Source organism: Manacus vitellinus, unplaced genomic scaffold (assembly GCF_001715985.3).
Source record: "Manacus vitellinus isolate BGI_N305 unplaced genomic scaffold, ASM171598v3 scaffold_3_pilon, whole genome shotgun sequence".
Taxonomy (NCBI): domain Eukaryota; kingdom Metazoa; phylum Chordata; class Aves; order Passeriformes; family Pipridae; genus Manacus; species Manacus vitellinus.
The window spans coordinates 15992932-16010418 of NW_021940535.1; the positions used below are offsets into that span (position 1 = coordinate 15992932).

At 34.7% G+C, this 17487-nt stretch overlaps 1 protein-coding gene across 6 annotated transcripts in view; it reads left to right on the plus strand.

Annotated features, from left to right (window-relative positions):
- Nucleotides 1-17319, plus strand: part of SLC4A7 (solute carrier family 4 member 7) — a 67282-nt gene extending 49963 nt beyond the window's left edge. For 3 of the 6 annotated variants that reach the window (XM_029961971.1, XM_029961968.1, XM_029961970.1), the window contains 11 exons: nucleotides 1486-1647; nucleotides 2609-2722; nucleotides 3141-3302; nucleotides 3560-3811; nucleotides 6014-6082; nucleotides 6504-6677; nucleotides 7007-7138; nucleotides 7854-7945; nucleotides 9661-9768; nucleotides 12851-12951; nucleotides 14744-17319. In XM_029961971.1, the coding sequence (XP_029817831.1) occupies nucleotides 1486-1647; nucleotides 2609-2722; nucleotides 3141-3302; nucleotides 3560-3811; nucleotides 6014-6082; nucleotides 6504-6677; nucleotides 7007-7138; nucleotides 7854-7945; nucleotides 9661-9768; nucleotides 12851-12932 (1347 nt within the window). In that variant the 3' untranslated portion in view covers nucleotides 12933-12951; nucleotides 14744-17319. Of the gene's footprint in view, nucleotides 1-1485; nucleotides 1648-2608; nucleotides 2723-3140; nucleotides 3303-3559; nucleotides 3812-6013; nucleotides 6083-6503; nucleotides 6678-7006; nucleotides 7139-7853; nucleotides 7946-9660; nucleotides 9769-12850; nucleotides 12952-14740 lie in introns of all 6 variants that reach the window. The other 3 variants (XR_003916021.1, XR_003916022.1, XM_029961969.1) reach the window with 3 other exon arrangements.
- The last annotated feature ends 168 nt before the right edge of the window (nucleotides 17320-17487 follow it).

Below are 17487 nucleotides of genomic sequence, written 5' to 3' on the forward strand. Positions count from 1 at the left end.
AGATGGAATCTGCAGTAAAAATGTGGTAGCAAACATGTTACATTAGTTTGTTGGACATTGGTATAACTACAACAGAATCAAAGGAACTACCTAAATATTGATTGGAAGAAAATAATTATTTGAAATTGAAAATAACTGTTTGGAACAAGGTTGAAAGCATTACCTTCTGAAGTGGATTTTATACCAGTATCTGATTTTGTGGGTAGGTGAAGAGGGGATAGTTTCTATGTGGAAGTGCTCTGGGAGGCTTTAGGGAGAAACACTTTTGCTGATTAGTAGTTCCTTGGGTGGTATGAGGTGGACTAAATGCAACTGTGTACAACCACTTTGTGTACCCTGGCATCTTGTTTCCACCTACATCTTTGATTTGGATCTGGTATAAATTTTGTGTTGCATTTGCTAGCTCTGTGTGCCCACTTCAGGCATCTGAGGCTACTAAAGCAGCAGCAGCAATCTGTATATGGGCTCCCATTGTGTCTAAGCCTAGACATTAACACTGAAAGTATGTGTTTTCCACAGCAAAAGTACAATGCTAAAACCTCAGTGCTTTACTTGGGCTTTAGCAGTGCTGTTTTCTGTGTCCCACTAATGACTTCTAGTTTACCATAATCACTTAGAATGGCAGTTTCTCTTGGACTTAGTTTTTATATTTACTTTATTATTTATTTTATATGCCTTTTCATCCTCTGAATCACCTTTAGTCTACCTGAGAGATGGAACTGATCCAGGATTTGGTTGTGCTTGTAATCAAACTACGTTGTTAACAGGAAGAATTCTTGTCATAAGTTACATTTCCAGTGATTACTCCCCTTTAAGACTAGGTTTGGCAGTGCTGTTTCCAACTGTTTGATTTATTGGCTTGTTGATTCCTTGTACCTCCTTGCATCTGCTTTAAATTTTTGCTTTGCATTTCAATAAACCTTTTGGATAGGGATCATCTTACCTTGTTTTCTTTTTTATTCAAATCCATTATTTACCATGCATTTCTACTTTGCCAGAAACTTTTTTCTTATGGTTGGATTAATCTTGTTTTACGAAGTCTGTTTGTTTTCCTTAACTGTATCAGAACAAAATCATCAATAAAGAGGTGGGAGAAACTGAGGAGATGGTCTTTTTATGTCTGTTAGCTTGAAAGTTGATGTTGGATCTTCTGCTTTTCATGGGCTTAGTCCTCAGTCTTTTATTTTATATACATTCTATCTTGCAATGCTTTGAGAAACAGAATAGAAATAATGTGAATGTAAAGGAATTGGGCATCTCCCAACATTTTGGCATCCTGAAATAATCAGTGATGGCTGCTGTGGCTTTTCTGGAACAGACAGCACACATTTTTGGCATTTCAGGGTAGGTAGTGATAAAGGAAAGAACCCCCTTTTTTGGGATTGTGGACGTTCTCAAATGTGTTTTAAATCAAAAAGTTGCAAGCTTGATTGAATATACTAAATGTATAAAACATAGAAAATTAAAGAGTTTTTCTCTTTGCAGGAATGTTTAAAATTTCATGGTGTGTTTCGTGGATCAGCTTGTGGCCATCACGGACCATATATTCCAGATGTTCTCTTCTGGTCTGTCATACTATTCTTTACAACATTTTTCCTCTCCTCTTTCCTTAAGAAATTCAAGACTAAACGCTATTTCCCAACTAAGGTAATTCTGATTAGAGACTATTGTTATCTTGTGATAAATACCTTACTATAACTTAAATTGAAATTTTTATTATGATATTTATTTTAAGACAGAAAAGGAAATTAAACCCCCAAAATTAGCTAATAATTGCAAAAATGAAGACATTAGAGGAAAGAAATTGGCTGCAGAAAATTCAGTTCTTTCTCTGTACTTTGGTATAGTTGTAACAAGATGTTCTAAACATTGGAAGACCTAATCCCCTAAGTTAATGGGAATTGCCAGATATCATTTGGAGAGATAATACTGCTGCTGTTTTTCTCGCTTATCCGTACAAAACAGTTGATTGCTTTCCCCAGACTACTGATGTTTGTAGAGTTCTGAGTGGTTTCTCAGGGGAATGTGTTTTCTAATAGAGGCTAATACGATGATGATCCTTGGACTGATTTACACATTTTCTTGTAGGCAGAATGAAGTGGTTAGATCTTCTGTAAACCTCAGCCTACTCTTGCAAAATGTTCCTTACGTTTAATAAAATTATCTCTGATAATCTGAATGTATTGCAGATTATCTGCCTCCTATCGATTAAAACATCAAATCTATGAATATTGATTTCAGAACTCTTCAGTAATGTTACTGACTTAAGCTACAAGAGACTAGCTGTGATGGCTGAGTCCCCTAGTAGGGTTGAGGGGACAGGAAGATGATGAGGGAGTTATTTTGCCTCTTGCAGTAAACCACTTTTAAATGAGGTAATTGGATGAACAGCATTATGAGGTAGTTGAATGTACAGAATGTTTATCTTATGCAACTTCATATGCTGGCAGGCAGCTTAGTGTGAAAAAACAGAGAAAATATATGTAATGTTCAGTGACATAGTATAATGTAGACAGACTTCACTTTTCATAGGGGAGAAATTGTCTTTCTGTACATGCAAATTGTAATGATGAAAAAACAAGACTTAACACAAGTCTTTCCTTTATAGGTGCGTTCTACCATCAGTGACTTTGCAGTATTTCTGACCATAGTAATCATGGTTTTGATTGACTATTTTATAGGAATACCTTCTCCTAAGCTCCATGTTCCAGAGAAATTTGAAGTAAGAAATAAAACCTTTTGAAAATGCTTGCAGTTTTATAGACAATAAAACAATGGAGTTGTATAGAAACAGAAATGTCTCTTTTTTGCTTACAATGTAGTTGATCAAGTAGTCTCTCAGAAAAGATGGATGTCTCACCTGACAGAAGAGACTGCTTTATACTATAACTGAAAAGGAAGCATTCTTTTGTGCAAATGTACAAATATGAGGGATTGAATGGATTTGTTTTAATTTTTTCCACATAAATGTTATGTTCACTTGTAATAGCTAAATCAGTCTTTTGGTCAAAGCCATTGGAAAAAAATCTGAATGCATATTTAAGAAACTGATCTGTTGTTTGTTGAAGTTGTTTGCAGCAATAAAATCTGCATTCTCTTATAGTCATTTAATTCTTATTGTTGTTGGGGGTTTTTTACAGCCCACCCGAAAAGACCGAGGATGGTTCATAGATCCTCTTGGAAGCAACCCTTGGTGGACACTCTTAGTTGCTGCTGTTCCTGCTTTACTCTGTACTATTCTCATTTTCATGGATCAACAAATAACAGCTGTTATTATAAACAGGAAAGAGCATAAACTGAAGGTAAAGTAATTTTTCTGAAAACCTAGTGTTGTGTAAGTCAAGTTTATTTGAAATAAGATTCATTCTGCAAATTTATGGAACATTAACAGCAGCTACTAAATACATGTTTAAATTGACTAATAAAGAACAAATACAATTTTGTAGACCCTCTCAAAGTATGTAATTTTATAGTTATAGATTATTTACTGGCTGAGTTGGAAATATGGTATCATATAAATAGAAAGTTTATCAAGATATTTGTTTGCTTAATTTTACAGAAAGGCTGTGGTTATCATCTTGATCTGCTGATGGTTGGTGTTATGTTGGGGATATGTTCTCTCATGGGTTTACCATGGTTTGTTGCTGCAACTGTCCTGTCTATAAGTCACGTTAACAGCCTGAAAGTTGAATCTCAGTGCTCAGCACCAGGAGAACAACCAAAGTTTTTGGGAATCCGGGAGCAGCGAGTGACAGGATTGATGATTTTTGTGCTGATGGGGATGTCAGTGTTCATGACCTCTGTGTTAAAGGTAAAAGTTTTTCCAAAATAGTTTCTTTGTGCTTTTGATTTTGATGTTGTGATTTAGCATTTCATAATGTTAGGAAGTTTTATTATGTTAAGTAAAACATGCCTGGACCCATTCTTTAATTTCTTTTTTAGCAACAGATGTTAGTTGAATAGAAACAGTGTGGGAGGATGTAAGAAAACAAAATCTGAGAAAACTAGGAATGTAGTGAGTAGTAAAGAAAGCAACCTTTGTCTGTCATACCTGGTTTTCTTGACAGCTCTTTTTTAGCTTATTGAAGCTATGTTACCCAAAAAACGTAGTTTTTATGTGAGTGCATAAATGGGGAGAGAAAAGGAGTGTGATAAAGATATCAAGTTACTTGAGCAGAAGTAATACAATACAGCAGAAGGAACAAAACTGTCTGGTTTAAAAGGTGATAGTCAGAAATTATATTGTTCACTTGTTCTTATCTTCATCTTATTAAACTTCATTTGATGCTTATAGTGTCAAGATTATCTTATGCATCATCATGGTGTAATAGTGATTTTGCTGGTTGTATTGTAGCTTCAGATTGCACTTTGTCTCTTAATTGATATCCCTAGTGGCCTTTCAAGGACTTTATTGAAAGAAAACTACTCAGTTTGGGTGGCTTTTTGCTCAGATTTTACTAAAAGCTGTTCAACTTCTGCTTAGTTGTTTCAAATCCAGTAGTTAAAAGGAGAAACAAAAGAACTGCTCTTTGTTGCCAGAATATCAGATATTGCATCATTGCTAGTACCTTTATGAACTTTGCAAAAGTCAGATTAAAGGCAGATCATAAGTAATTTCATGAGAAACATAGCTTCTTAAATTTAGATAATGGGAAGGAATAAACCTGTGAACACACAGCTATAGTTTAGTAATTAGAGTTACATATTGTAAATTCTAAAGAATTGGCCATTTGTATGTGTTAAAGAATGTCAAGGTCTGAAAACAATAAGACCGTACTAGTTACTAAAAATAGGTATTCAGAGTTGACAGTCTCTGGTTGAAAAGCTACCAAGAACTTCGCTATATAATGCAAATAATCAGAAACAAAAGCAAAAATAATGAAATAGATTTATTGTTGCTCAAAGGCAAAAGTTAAAAGTGCTGATTGCTGAAGCAAGATGTTTACCCCATGTTAAAACAGCTGATTCTTAGAAACTAACGCTTTTTTAATGGACCTGTGGTAATAGGAATGAAATAATTTCTCTTGTTTTTTATTAAATGTTTTTCTTTTTCAGTGTGAATGACTGTTATTGTTCAAAAGAAGTAAGGAGAACAAAGCCTTGCATCTGTCAGTTGCTGTGCTTTTGTTCCATGTGTGGATTTATACTGATTTAATGCAGTAGAAGTTAAAATATCAAATTATAGAGCTTACAATGAAGACACTAGCCACACCACACATGCAGTAATGAATCCCTAAGGCATAGTTTTATTCCACACTGTTTAATCAAAGCTTGATTAAGTTCAAGTCCAAGCTTGATAGCAGCAGTTTTTATTAAGATTTCAAATTGTACATTGGCTGTCCTTTACTTGAAAGCTTCACTGTAGAGGTTTGATGCAAGTGCCACTGAAATCAGTGGACAACTTTACCTTACTAGGCTTTAAATTATATTAAAGGATAAAATTATTTAATATTAAATTATATAAGATGTATATTATATATTATTATTTAAATTATTATAAATTTTATCTGCAGTAAGCTTTAAATTGATCTTAATGAAGCAAAATTTAGCTCTGAAAAATTAGCAGACTTTCATAGCTCAGCTGGTATGGTGGGGTTTTTGTTTCAACTGCTCCAGAAATGCAAGATAAGTGATCAAAAGTAAGACTTCATATGGTAATTTCATGAAGTTGTGCAGAATCCAGTAGTGTCAATACAGTTCCTATCAAATTGCAACATAAAGCAGTATACTTAGCATGAATAAAAATCTTGGTTGCAACCTAGAAAATTGAATGGATGGGCAGTCAAGATGGAACTGCTTTTTTAATCCTGGGGATAACCTTGTTAGTTCTAGATTTTTTTGCTACCCAGTGATGCATATATTTTCTCTATAAATAAAGGGCCTCAGATTTTACAGATTTCACTTCAGTAAAATATAAAGTAAAAAATAACTTGGTCTGTGTCTTTCTCTGATATGGACTGCTATCTTATGCCGTGTTGATTCCACTTTTAACTGATTGTTTTTTCTTCCCCAGTTTATTCCAATGCCAGTTTTGTATGGTGTATTTCTTTACATGGGAGTATCTTCATTAAAAGGCATTCAGGTAAAATCTGATATTAATGAGCAGTTTGTTTAACACTGACTGAAAAGGAAACTGTAACAGACCACATTATGTGAGCCACAATAATGCTACTCCATATTGTCTGAATAGCGTGTAGGATAATTTCCTGAGTGTCATGATTCTTACAGTATTGTACCTTCACTTTCCAGTTCTTTTTAATTTATTCCTTCAATAGTTTAACCAAGAAACAAATTTTCTGCAATATTCTGGAATTTTTTATTATTAGTGTGAGGGGGGGAACCCAACAAAATAGCCCCCAGTTCCACCTCCTTGAATATTCAGTGTCTTTCATTAGTGTTTTATTTGGAATTAGCTCACCTTTGTGGAGTCCCATAAAAATGTTTATTTTCTTTCGGAGAGACATAAAATCATTAACTGAAGGATGATTTCATTTTCCGTGCAGTTTTTTGACCGTATAAAACTGTTTGGAATGCCTGCCAAACATCAACCTGACTTGATTTATCTACGTTATGTGCCACTCTGGAAGGTTCATATCTTTACAGTCATTCAACTCACTTGTCTAGTTCTGTTGTGGGTGATTAAAGCCTCTGCAGCTGCTGTTGTTTTCCCTATGATGGTAAGTTTTCTTTTTTACAAGTTAGTAATTTTACAAGAGTATGTGATTTATCCAGAATCTCTTCAAAAGATGTTTGTTGCTATAAGAAAGAAAGGAGTGGGAAAGAAACCAAAAACCCCTCTGAAACACAAAGACTTTTCATTTCCTGAAAATAAGCAGTTCAATTGTGAGTAGCTATTGAAAGTGGAAGTTATTTAACTTTGTGGTAAGATAAAACTAGTAGTAGAAAAAAGGGCTTCAACTACAGATTGAGTGTACTGAAAGCGTGTGTGAATTTTTGTTCATTTAAATAGTTAAATATAAATAATTTCATTTGTGGTTCCTTTAAGGTTCTAGCTTTAGTGTTTATTCGCAAGCTCATGGATTTATGTTTCACCAAAAGAGAGCTTAGTTGGCTTGATGATCTTATGCCAGAAAGTAAAAAGAAGAAAGAAGATGACAAAAAGATAAAAGAGAAAGAAGTAAGTGTGAAAACAATCAAACTAAGCATGTTGTAAATTACTAGGAGATAATAAGATGAAAAAGAATTTTAAGTGACTGGAGCATATGGCCTTATATACCAAATATACATTTTGAAATTCCTTACTAATGAGATTTAGTTCTAGAGGAACTATTGCTGACAGTTAAGGAATTAAGTCACTGTTTCAATTATGCTATTATGGACTGTGATTCTTATTTGTGATGAAAATTACCAAGCAAAGTGGAAAGAAGCAGTAGTTAACACAAAAATGTTGAGGTTTTTGTCTTTCATCAGATTAGAAGGAGAGAAAAAGGAAGGGGAGATGGAAGTGGTGGAGTAGGGTTCCTTATCCTGCTTAAATTCACCGCAGAACTGTTCATAGTATCAGGGATATGGTGCTTGTGTGTGTGTGTGTTTTCATTAAAAGCAACTGCGAGTTACCAGTAATATAGTAATACAGCTTGTGTAACTTCTCCATAAAAGTCCAGCCTTGCTGTACATCACCTAGCTGAATTCCTTACAAAGCTTGTAACACCCTCCTTCCCCATTCTCCCGTCTCCCTTGCCTGAATAAAACACTTCTAAGAGAAAAGGTCATAAGCTTTTTCTCCTGCATGCAACTCCGATACCTTATCCGAATGGAATAACTGTCAGTGTGAGATACTTTGGTTTCTGCTGCATGACTAATTTTACAAACTTCTTACTTGGAATTTACAGGAAGCAGAGAGAATGCTTTCAGACAATGAAAGCGTACACCTTGCATATGGAGAAGCAAGTTTGAATTTTCCTGTAAAAACGCTGAAATGCAGGTATAATAAAATGTTGGTCTTTTAAAAGTTTTTGTATCACATGGTGTAATTTGCTTTATATTAAGTTGGTATGGGTTGAATTAATTTTTTTTCCTCTCAAGCTTGTAACTTAGCCATGATTAGGAATTATGAAGGTATATCTCATGATGCTACAGTAGTATTTTTATGTTGCATTGTTCTTTAAAACTGCATCTTAATTATAAATTTACATGACCATCTTGAACAGATCAGATGACTCAATTTCGACCAGCTGTACTAAAGGTGAAGAAGCATCCTTGGTCAGTTTTTATGGAATATTTGTGTGCTACTGTGCATGAAATACTGAGCATTAAGCAACTAATAGCATCAGTTGAGCCATGTGTTTACCAGCCACTTGGATTTTTCAGACAGTCTAAGTGTGTAATTCTTTGGTTTACTTCAGTGAGGTCTAAAGTCAGTAACTTTTATGGTGCAAAAACCCCTTTTTACAGGCAACCATTTTTACTTTAGTAAAAGGTCATTTTCTGAAAGTAAATATGAGGACAGGTTCTTTTCCAGAAAAGGGAGTGCTGGAATTTCACTGATGGAAATTCCTTCAGCTTTGGAAGGCATTTTGTCTTAGTGTGTCTCTCCCTTACTGGGGGTTGTATTTAACTGAGTTGTCAAGTATTCTACAACTGTTCCAACACACTCTGAAGATGTGACAGATAAGTAGCTTCTTTTCCTCTCTGAGGGTTCCTGGGTTAAAAATTGGCCTTCCTATGAATCTAGGGTAGTGTCAGGTCTACCTTGATGTGAGTTGGGAACAGGCAGAAGTTATTCCTGATGAGTATTACTCGGAAAGCAGGCTTAATCAGACTGTAGCAACTCAAATGAAAATACTAAATGCTAAAGCTTTTTTAAAAAACAATTGACTTGCTAATTGCTCTCACAGTAGAACTATGATTTCATCAGCTGTGTGTGTGTGTTTACTATGTATTCTGCTGCCTTGTATCTTATGGGGATTCCTGAGAAAAAATGGCTTTGAAAAATTTCTTTGCCGTTTGAAAAACTTTTACAGATAACCTGGAGTAGACTGTGAAGCTTAAGTATGGAACAGGACAGAAAACATACCTACAGGCAACACCTAAGTCCACTGTACATGTAAATGTGTGGAGGACAAAAGTGGAAATAGATTTTAAAAACTTACCATCTCTGAGGGTGAACTTCTACAGGACTTGGGAGGAGGGTGGTCTGGCAAAAGAACCTTGAAAAATGTCTAGTAAGGCTTTGCTGGAAAAAAACCAAACCTTGAAATCTGTCTAGATAATTGTAATTTCTGGATTTTTAGTAGTTTTAACTCTCACCTGAGATACCAGTTTTGAAAGTTTATTAACATTTGCTTCTTTGCTCTTGATTATTTCCTGGAAGCCACCTAAAGTAACTGGTTTATGAAAACCTTAGCAGAACAGTGTGATTAAATTCATTATTTCTGAGCATAGGAGTTATCTCTCAAATATTCTCAATGTCTTAGTGGTATCTATGTGAAAAACTCTTTCAAGATGATGTGTGGTTATGGTAGTGCTAGTGAGTTAAATTTTCAATTTTTTGTTGAAATACATTTTTGAGAGATGAACTCAACTTGTGGCTGTGTAAATATTGAGAAAAGGCACAACTGATGTAAATGATGAGTGACAGTAAGTATAATACTTTTGCAAGGAATTGAATACTAACCAGAAAGTATGTTTGTTCTTTAGCATTGATCCCTCAGTTGTAAACATATCAGACGAAATGGCCAAAACTGCACAGTGGAAGGCTCTTTCCATGAGTACTGAGAATGCCAAAGTAACCAGAGCTAACCTGAGGTAGCTATAATTACTCACATGTTTTCTAACTGTGGTCTTGTGTTTAGCAGCTGTACTTGTATTTCTTGAAATGTATATCAAAAAAATGAATGTATGTGGTTTGTAATGAGTTACTGACTTTTAGTTTAGAGGAACTTGAATTCAAACTTAATTTTTCTTCATTATGAAGTTTATCAATTTCTATAAGGAATTATTTAATTAAATGTATTATTTTAAATAGTAATTTTGAAATTACTCTTTATTTGCTTAATACAAGTGTTTACTGCTCTGATGGGCTTAGGGTTTCTAAATACTAGAGTGTATATGAGCATGGGAGTGGTTTGATCCTCAACATTACAAATTCGACTGGGAATAATGGTAAGTCACTTTGATTGTTGCTTTATGCTGCCTAGGATCTGCCTTAGGGTTTTGTGGGTGGGTTGCTTGATTCATTTTCCTCAACTCATTTTTAATATTATAAAAATTAAACCTGTCTCAAATACTACCTTCACTAAGTATAAAATATATTTGAATGAGGTACTGGACAGATCAGGAGTTCAGTTCCCTGTGAGCTGATGGGCATCTTCTGTACTGATTGGGAGCCTTTTTCTCAGTGAAGTCCCTGTCATACAACCAACTCTGGGTGCAATGAATCATTCTGCTCTTCTGTCCTAGTTTCTTTCCTGTCTGGCCAAATCTATCAAGGGAAATAAACCAAAACCTGAATATGTGGAATATCCTCAACTTCCTGAAAGGCTTGTATTTTATAGGGACTGGTATCTGTGAACTGTTCCATCACAATGCAACTATTGCTTAGTAGTTTTTATGTAGGAAAGAAGGGAGAATGGGCATGGTTGCCTTGGAACACTAAGCTTATGCAATCCTGTTGTCTACGCATCTCTCTTGGTTGATCCCTTTCAGCCAATTCTGTCAAAGGAAGGCATGTTTCAAAGATAAGAAATTGTCAGATTTTGTATAAAATTACATCTTGGTGGAGGAGTTCATGGTGAGAAGGGAGTGTTCATATGTAACTGTGCAAGCTATCTCAGGTGCCATTGAGCTTGCATCATGGAAACAGTAGAAGTGAGTGGCCACTTAGCACTTTTGTACCATCTGACTATTCAACACGTGTGTTGCTCCAAATTAGGCATGGAAATACGGCTTTGCTTTGGCCAGACAGCAGGTCAGCCAAGGGTGAAGAGGAAAAGCTGAAGAGACTTGTGAGTGCAGGCACCATTTCGAGTGAACCTCTAGCCTGTATTTGTTTAAACACTTTTAAAATGTTTAATTTCGTGTTTAATTGAAACATTTTTAAAACTTGAGTACTACACGAACAAGACTGTCAGGAAGACAAATAATAGAGGCATTAGATAACAGAGCATATCTATCAGTCTACCCTCTTCTTTTAATTGTTTTCTTTCATGCTAAATTCTCAGAAATCTGTTACAGAATTTGTGGATGGTTCTAGTACCTTATCTGATAGTTGTTGGGTGTATAAGGCTTGAAGAGATACAGACCTGTGTTTCTCTTTCCAGAAGAATTAAAATTTTGGTTTTTAGGTAGTTACAAGTTAGGAAAGCACAAGATGGAGTTGTACTGTTTCCTGAGTAAGTTAAGTTAGTATAGAATTATATGCAGCACTAGCAAATCAGGCTTCTGACAAGTTTGCAATGTTTTTTGATTACTAAGCATGTATTCATTATTCCATCCATTTGTTATATTTTGCTATTAGCCATTTCCCTTTTATTCCATAACATGCCCTGCTTGAGCTTAGTACAGTAAAAATTCCATCTTGGTAGAGAACTTCCTAAAACTATAAATTGAAAATAAAAAACTGATGCCAGAAACCAGCTCTTTCAAGAGGCAATCTGATATTGCATCAATCTAGAAAATGTTAAAAGGCAGGACTTCCTTGAGCCTTAACTCAGTTGCTGTTTTGAGATATTTGCTACACTTTCTTGTCTAGTGGGTGCTGTCAAGATTTAGAGATGTCACTACTGCTCAGTCAAAAGTAATTACCAGTAAATTATTCATCTCAGTTCTGTTAAGGTTTTTCTGTGTAGCAGTCTTCATTTCTTGGTATGGACAGATATTCAGTGCTGTGGTAAAAATGGTTCTGTAGGCAGTGCTATTTTCAGATTTATCAGTTTCAAATACTAATGCAAGCATGTCTTTTATAATTCCAGAGGACATGTTGTGTGGGTTGACATTATTTATTAAAAATAATATATTTAAAAGAAAATACATTTCTTCTTTTTTTTTTCTGGTTCTGAACTGTTTCAGATTGCTTTTTCTTTCTCCCTCAACCATCTGTCATAGTTTACAGACTCTGTGGAGTCTGCAAACACTTGCATTTTCCAAGGAGTCCCAGAATTTTTCTCTTTGTATGAATTTTTAATACATTTTTTTCCTTAGAGAGCAACTTTACAGATGTGTCATCTCTTCTAATACTCATGCCTCGAGAATCCTTCCTCTTATGCTCTTTCATTTTATCTTCTACTGTCCTGCAATTACCTTGGGACGTTCCTTTTTGTCCTTGAATAAGGCACCGTTCAATGGCTGCGTCCCTAAGAGGATCAGTTGTTCAGGTGCCAGCCAACCACTTGTCTTTAGGGTCTTCCACTTCACTTGAATGGACACTTATGCAGGTTTCTAACTGTCCTCTACTGTTGTTGCAAGTGTGGTTCTCCCTTTTGAAAAGACCTAAATGTTTTCCCAGTCTTGTACTACGAACAAAATCGTTTCCCTGTCCAAGAATAAAGCAGTGTTAGTAATATTGCTTGTTAAGTATTTTTGAGTATTTTTAACTAGACGATTTTGCAGGTTGCTGTGTTGTTGGTTTTTTTCTTTTTAAAGATGTTTTGCCAAACAGCTTCAAATCAATAATAGCAGTGGGATTGGAAATGGTATTTATGGATGAGAGATTGGCATTTTCTCTCTTTAGGCTTGTACTGTTCTTGTGAATAGCATTTAACAATTACTAAAATTTCATAGAATTGCATCATGAAAGTGTCTCTATGTAAATACTTCTAGTGTTCTGTGTAAAGTATAAAATGTTTGAAAGTGAACCAAACCTTACATTTTCCTCTTTGTTTTTGAACAGCCCTGAAAAACCAGAAAGTGTGAAAATAGAAGTGGAAAAATCACCTGTTGTGAAATATGTGGATGCTGAAACATCTTTATAGAACGGAACCAAGAGGAATTGTGTGTATTTGTGTGTGTATATATGTATCACTGTAGGATATTATACCATGGAAGTGTGATTTCCAATTTAAGGAGCAACATATATTTAATTCTGCCATTGTCTAGGGCACTGTAGATATGCTTGCGTAATGCGAAGATTTTTCCAATAAGTAAGAGGAGTGGTAATCACACTTCAGCTATTTATTTTATTGGGAATTTTATTTTAATTTTTAAATAGGAAGACTGTAATGAATGCTTATTTTTTTCAATAATCAATATGTGCATAAAAGTTGCATCAGCTTTTGCTGATGGTTACTGGTCCACATGGCTTAAAGTTTTGCAATACCTCTGTTTATAATGTGCGCTACGGAAGTTTGTTTTCCATGCAGGCAATTAGTGCTTGTTTTTTGCAGGGTATACTTTTTTTTGTGGTTTCATAGAACAAATATTAATGTGCTGTTGACAAGAACTGCTGTGGTTTATGTCTCCACTCCATGCTAGTGTTTTCTGGAATCTATCTCTCCTATTCTACAGAAGTGGCCTAGAGCCCTAAGTCAGATGGTTAGTTAAGCCTTAAAATATATCTAAATACCCTGTTTTCCTGCTTTCCCCCTTTTTTTTTTTTTTTAATTGTGTCTTGGCTTTTCATTATTGTCCAGTAGCAGTATGAGTGCAGTAATTGTAGTTAGATCCCCAAGTCAGTATTTGCCATTCTGGACACTCCATGTTTACACAATATAATTTGAAATTACAGGCAGCAATTTGGTCTCTACAAAGTTATACATACTTACCACAACAGTACTCTTGAATTCTTTTCTTCTGGTTTTTACTTGCAATTTTTTCTATTAACTTGCAGAGTCTGATTTACTTCGCTCTAAGAATGAAATACTCTAAAAGTTTCATGTCTTCATCAAATATATTTCTTGGGTTTTAAATTTACTGTGTATTTGATTAAATTAGCTGTAGTTTAATTCTGGAATAGGTTTATGATCAGTATTATTTTATGGATTACTAATTGCTTGTGGTATTTGTGTGTACAGTTCTGATCCTCTCCATTGTAAAGGGCATATATGATATCACACCAACTTATTTTTAAACATTTTATTTATTTTAATTAGTATAAATTTTTATCATGTACAATGAATTGAAGAAATAAATATTCATTTATTAAAGTAAATGGGATTTTTGGGGGGCTCTACTGATAAAGATACAGTCAGTGTGCATTTATTATACTTAACATTTTCAAGTTCTAGAGTTTAGCACTATAATATTTGAAATAATGAGAATTTTATATATAAATGAAAATCTTGATCAATTACCTGCGCAGTTTCCATTGTTAATACTTTTTGCCTTATACCTTAGGGGGTTTTTTTGTATTTACTTTCCATCTCTTTACATTCTGTATTGCCACTAGACCTTTCTGGATGTATTGCAATGACTTTAATTAGAATCTGTGCTAATTTAAAATTAGAAGATGCTGTTTGCTGTTAAGCAAACTGTTGGCAAAATTGGGAGTTTTATCATGGACCAGTTGAGGTGGTCCAGTAAAAGGAGCTGATTCTGGAGGAAGGCAGACTTTATCTGAAAATACCACTTGAGGTGGAATTTTTGTGCACTTCAGCCAAGTGTCATCTCAAGAGAAGGTAATTGTATATTACAAAAATAAAGCAATCAGTGGGAATAAATAGAAACATTTAAAAATAGCATTTACATTACACGGACTGTTACTGTTCCCTTTAAATGTAATGTAATTATTTAACATTTTTCTTCCTTTTTTTTTTTTCCTTTTTTCATTTGACTGAATTCCAAGAAGACAGTTTAAAGAAAGGAAGTTGTAGTGTACAGCAGTATGAATAATGGTATCCAAACTGTCATAACAAAGGCTCAGGTCAGTGGCAAAGCAAGTGAGGCCTGCATTAGCAGTTTGACCAATACTGTGTAATGACCGGTGTTCTTAGATAGTAGTGTAGCTTGTGCCTTAGTTTGAGTTTGTGCTCTTTTAGAAAATAACCCATGTTTTCCCTCTGATCAAACTGAGATACAGTGAAACTACAGCAGATGGTTTCCCAAAACTTTCTACATTATTTAAAAGAATAAAAAGCACATATCTGCATGTCAGTTGTTGACTACTAAGTAGCTCTTGCTGAATCGAAGAGAGAAGATATTTTGAGCATTTTAGGTAACATCGTCCACAACACATTACTTTTGTTCTAGTCCTCCCAGTAGTATTTTACACTTAATGTTCAGAGTCCTGCAACAGTTTCCAAAGACACAAAAAATTACTATAAGCCTCTTGGATTTCTAACTCTTTAATGCTGGAAATCAGGGTTCTGTGGTGCTGCACACCTTGTATCTGGCTTCTACTTTGGGAAGGTTTTAAGTTTAGGTCAATATTACAGGAAGTGGATATATTTCTAGTAAAGTAGAAAGGAAACAAAACCAAAGCCCACAAGTCTAATCACAGTATTTATTTATTGTGTAGATATTTTAATCAGTGCCAGAAAGACCATAACTTGGCAAACCAGTTTACAGTAATCTTTAGTTCCAGTATTCCTAGGCAGTAGTAGCACGTTATACTTGCACTTTTTCCCCATATGAACAGGAGAAGATCTGGTATTAAGTGCATAAATCTCTATTGATAATCCATGGTTAAGTGATTCGCTGCTCATTTTACACCTTCTCTGCTTTAAAATCACGCATGGTATTAAAATGAAATGGCTAAGGATGTAGTTTCTATTTTAGATATACATTTTGCCTTAATGGATGCAAAAGAGCAGTGATAATTGCTGTGCACTGATTTTTTTCATAGGGTTTAAACCCTGTAAAAACTACACCAATGTATTTCCATTCCAACAGTCAGAGAAAAATAAACAACCCTGCACTTTTTTTAGATGCCTTGGTTTCCTGGAATGGAGCTTAGTGCTACTGTGTACCTGGCTGCAGAGCCACCTCAGGAAGTCCCCCTTTTTTTTTTCCCCCCTTCTTCTTTTTTCATTTTTTTCTTTTCTTTTTTTTCTAATTTATTTAAAAATATGAATGTTTACATGAAGTGTAGGTCTTAATTTTGACCACTCCATTTAAATTATCATCTAAAATGTATCACTTAAAATGCAGTTTCATGTTTAAATTATATTCTAGACAAGTCATTCTTACTGTTTTCATATGTGTTACAGTGACATGTTTCTCATTCTGTTTACATATGCCCAAGTTAATGACAGTTTCTTCCTAGATTAATTTTGCAGTTATAACATAATATTTTAAAAATTTTTCCGTGAAATGTTCCAAATTGCCAAGTTTGTCATCATAAAAACTTTTAGGGTAGAATTTGGTGCCCTAATGGTGTTTTTTTCCAACCAAGTATCTTGGCCATTTTTTCCACATTTAATGAACGTTCTCCCATAAGTTATCATTTGTTTCATTCACTTGCATCTCTGTCTGTATACAGTAACTTCCTAAAGGCAGGTTCGACAGGCTGTAGAATATATCTGTAACAAATAGTTGTCACATCACAGAGCCTGCACCATTCTAAAGGGTTTGTCTTGTACATATGTTCTGTAAATCATAAGGTAAATGGTTCATGACTTTCAGTTCACAAATTTAGTCTGTCAGATGAGCACCACAGTGAGCTTAGTTTTCTTTTTGCTTTTTTATGATTAGTAATGTTTTAATTACTCATCTAGGACAAAATTATCAAGTACAGTACAAATGTGTGAAATATTTTCTTTATACCAACAGTAATTTATTTTATGGCAAATTTTAAGACTATAGAGACACACAGCTTTGAGTCAGCATAAATGTAGTGCTATAAATAAAGCAAATTGCTCAGTAAGTTTAAGTCGATTTTATTTTATAATGTTTTTAGTGAAAACCTCTAGAACTTTGTAGTTGGCATTGAAGTTAACCTAAAGACACTTTCATATTGAATTTAGTATCTGTTGACATTTATTTGGAATAATGAATAAGTTTGAAAATGGATACTTTTCTAAATTATTTTATTGGAGAGACACATCATTTATAGTATTTTCTTTTCTATCGTTGCTGATGGTCCTGTGCAAAAGTGTCTTCCAGGTTCGGCTTCTGCAGCTGAACTGAGGTTTTGATTTTAATACTCTTTATTTGAAATGTGATTACATACTGTACGGTTTGAATTTTTTACAACTGCTTTTCTAATTACAGTGACGTTTTCTTACTTTATAACCAAATCCAAAGCAAACGAAAACATTATTCCAGCTGTAGAATCAAAATTCAGTTTATACAGAAAACACAACTCTCAGACTTGTCTTTAATGTGAAAGATTCAGCCTTTGTGTTAATTACTGCTAGAATAAAATTATCTTTTGTAACATTTCAGAAAGTTGGTAAAAGCAATAAAAAAATCTCCTGGACTCTATTCAGGCCGTTTCTGTTTTTATTGCCCGGGACCAGGGGCCTGGAGGTGCCGGGATCTGACCCTACGGGGAGGGTTCGGCCATGGCGTCCCCGTGCCCATGGCAACGGCGCCGGGCGGAAGCGGTAACCAGCGTCCCGCCGGGCTGCGGAGCACGACGGCTCGCGATAG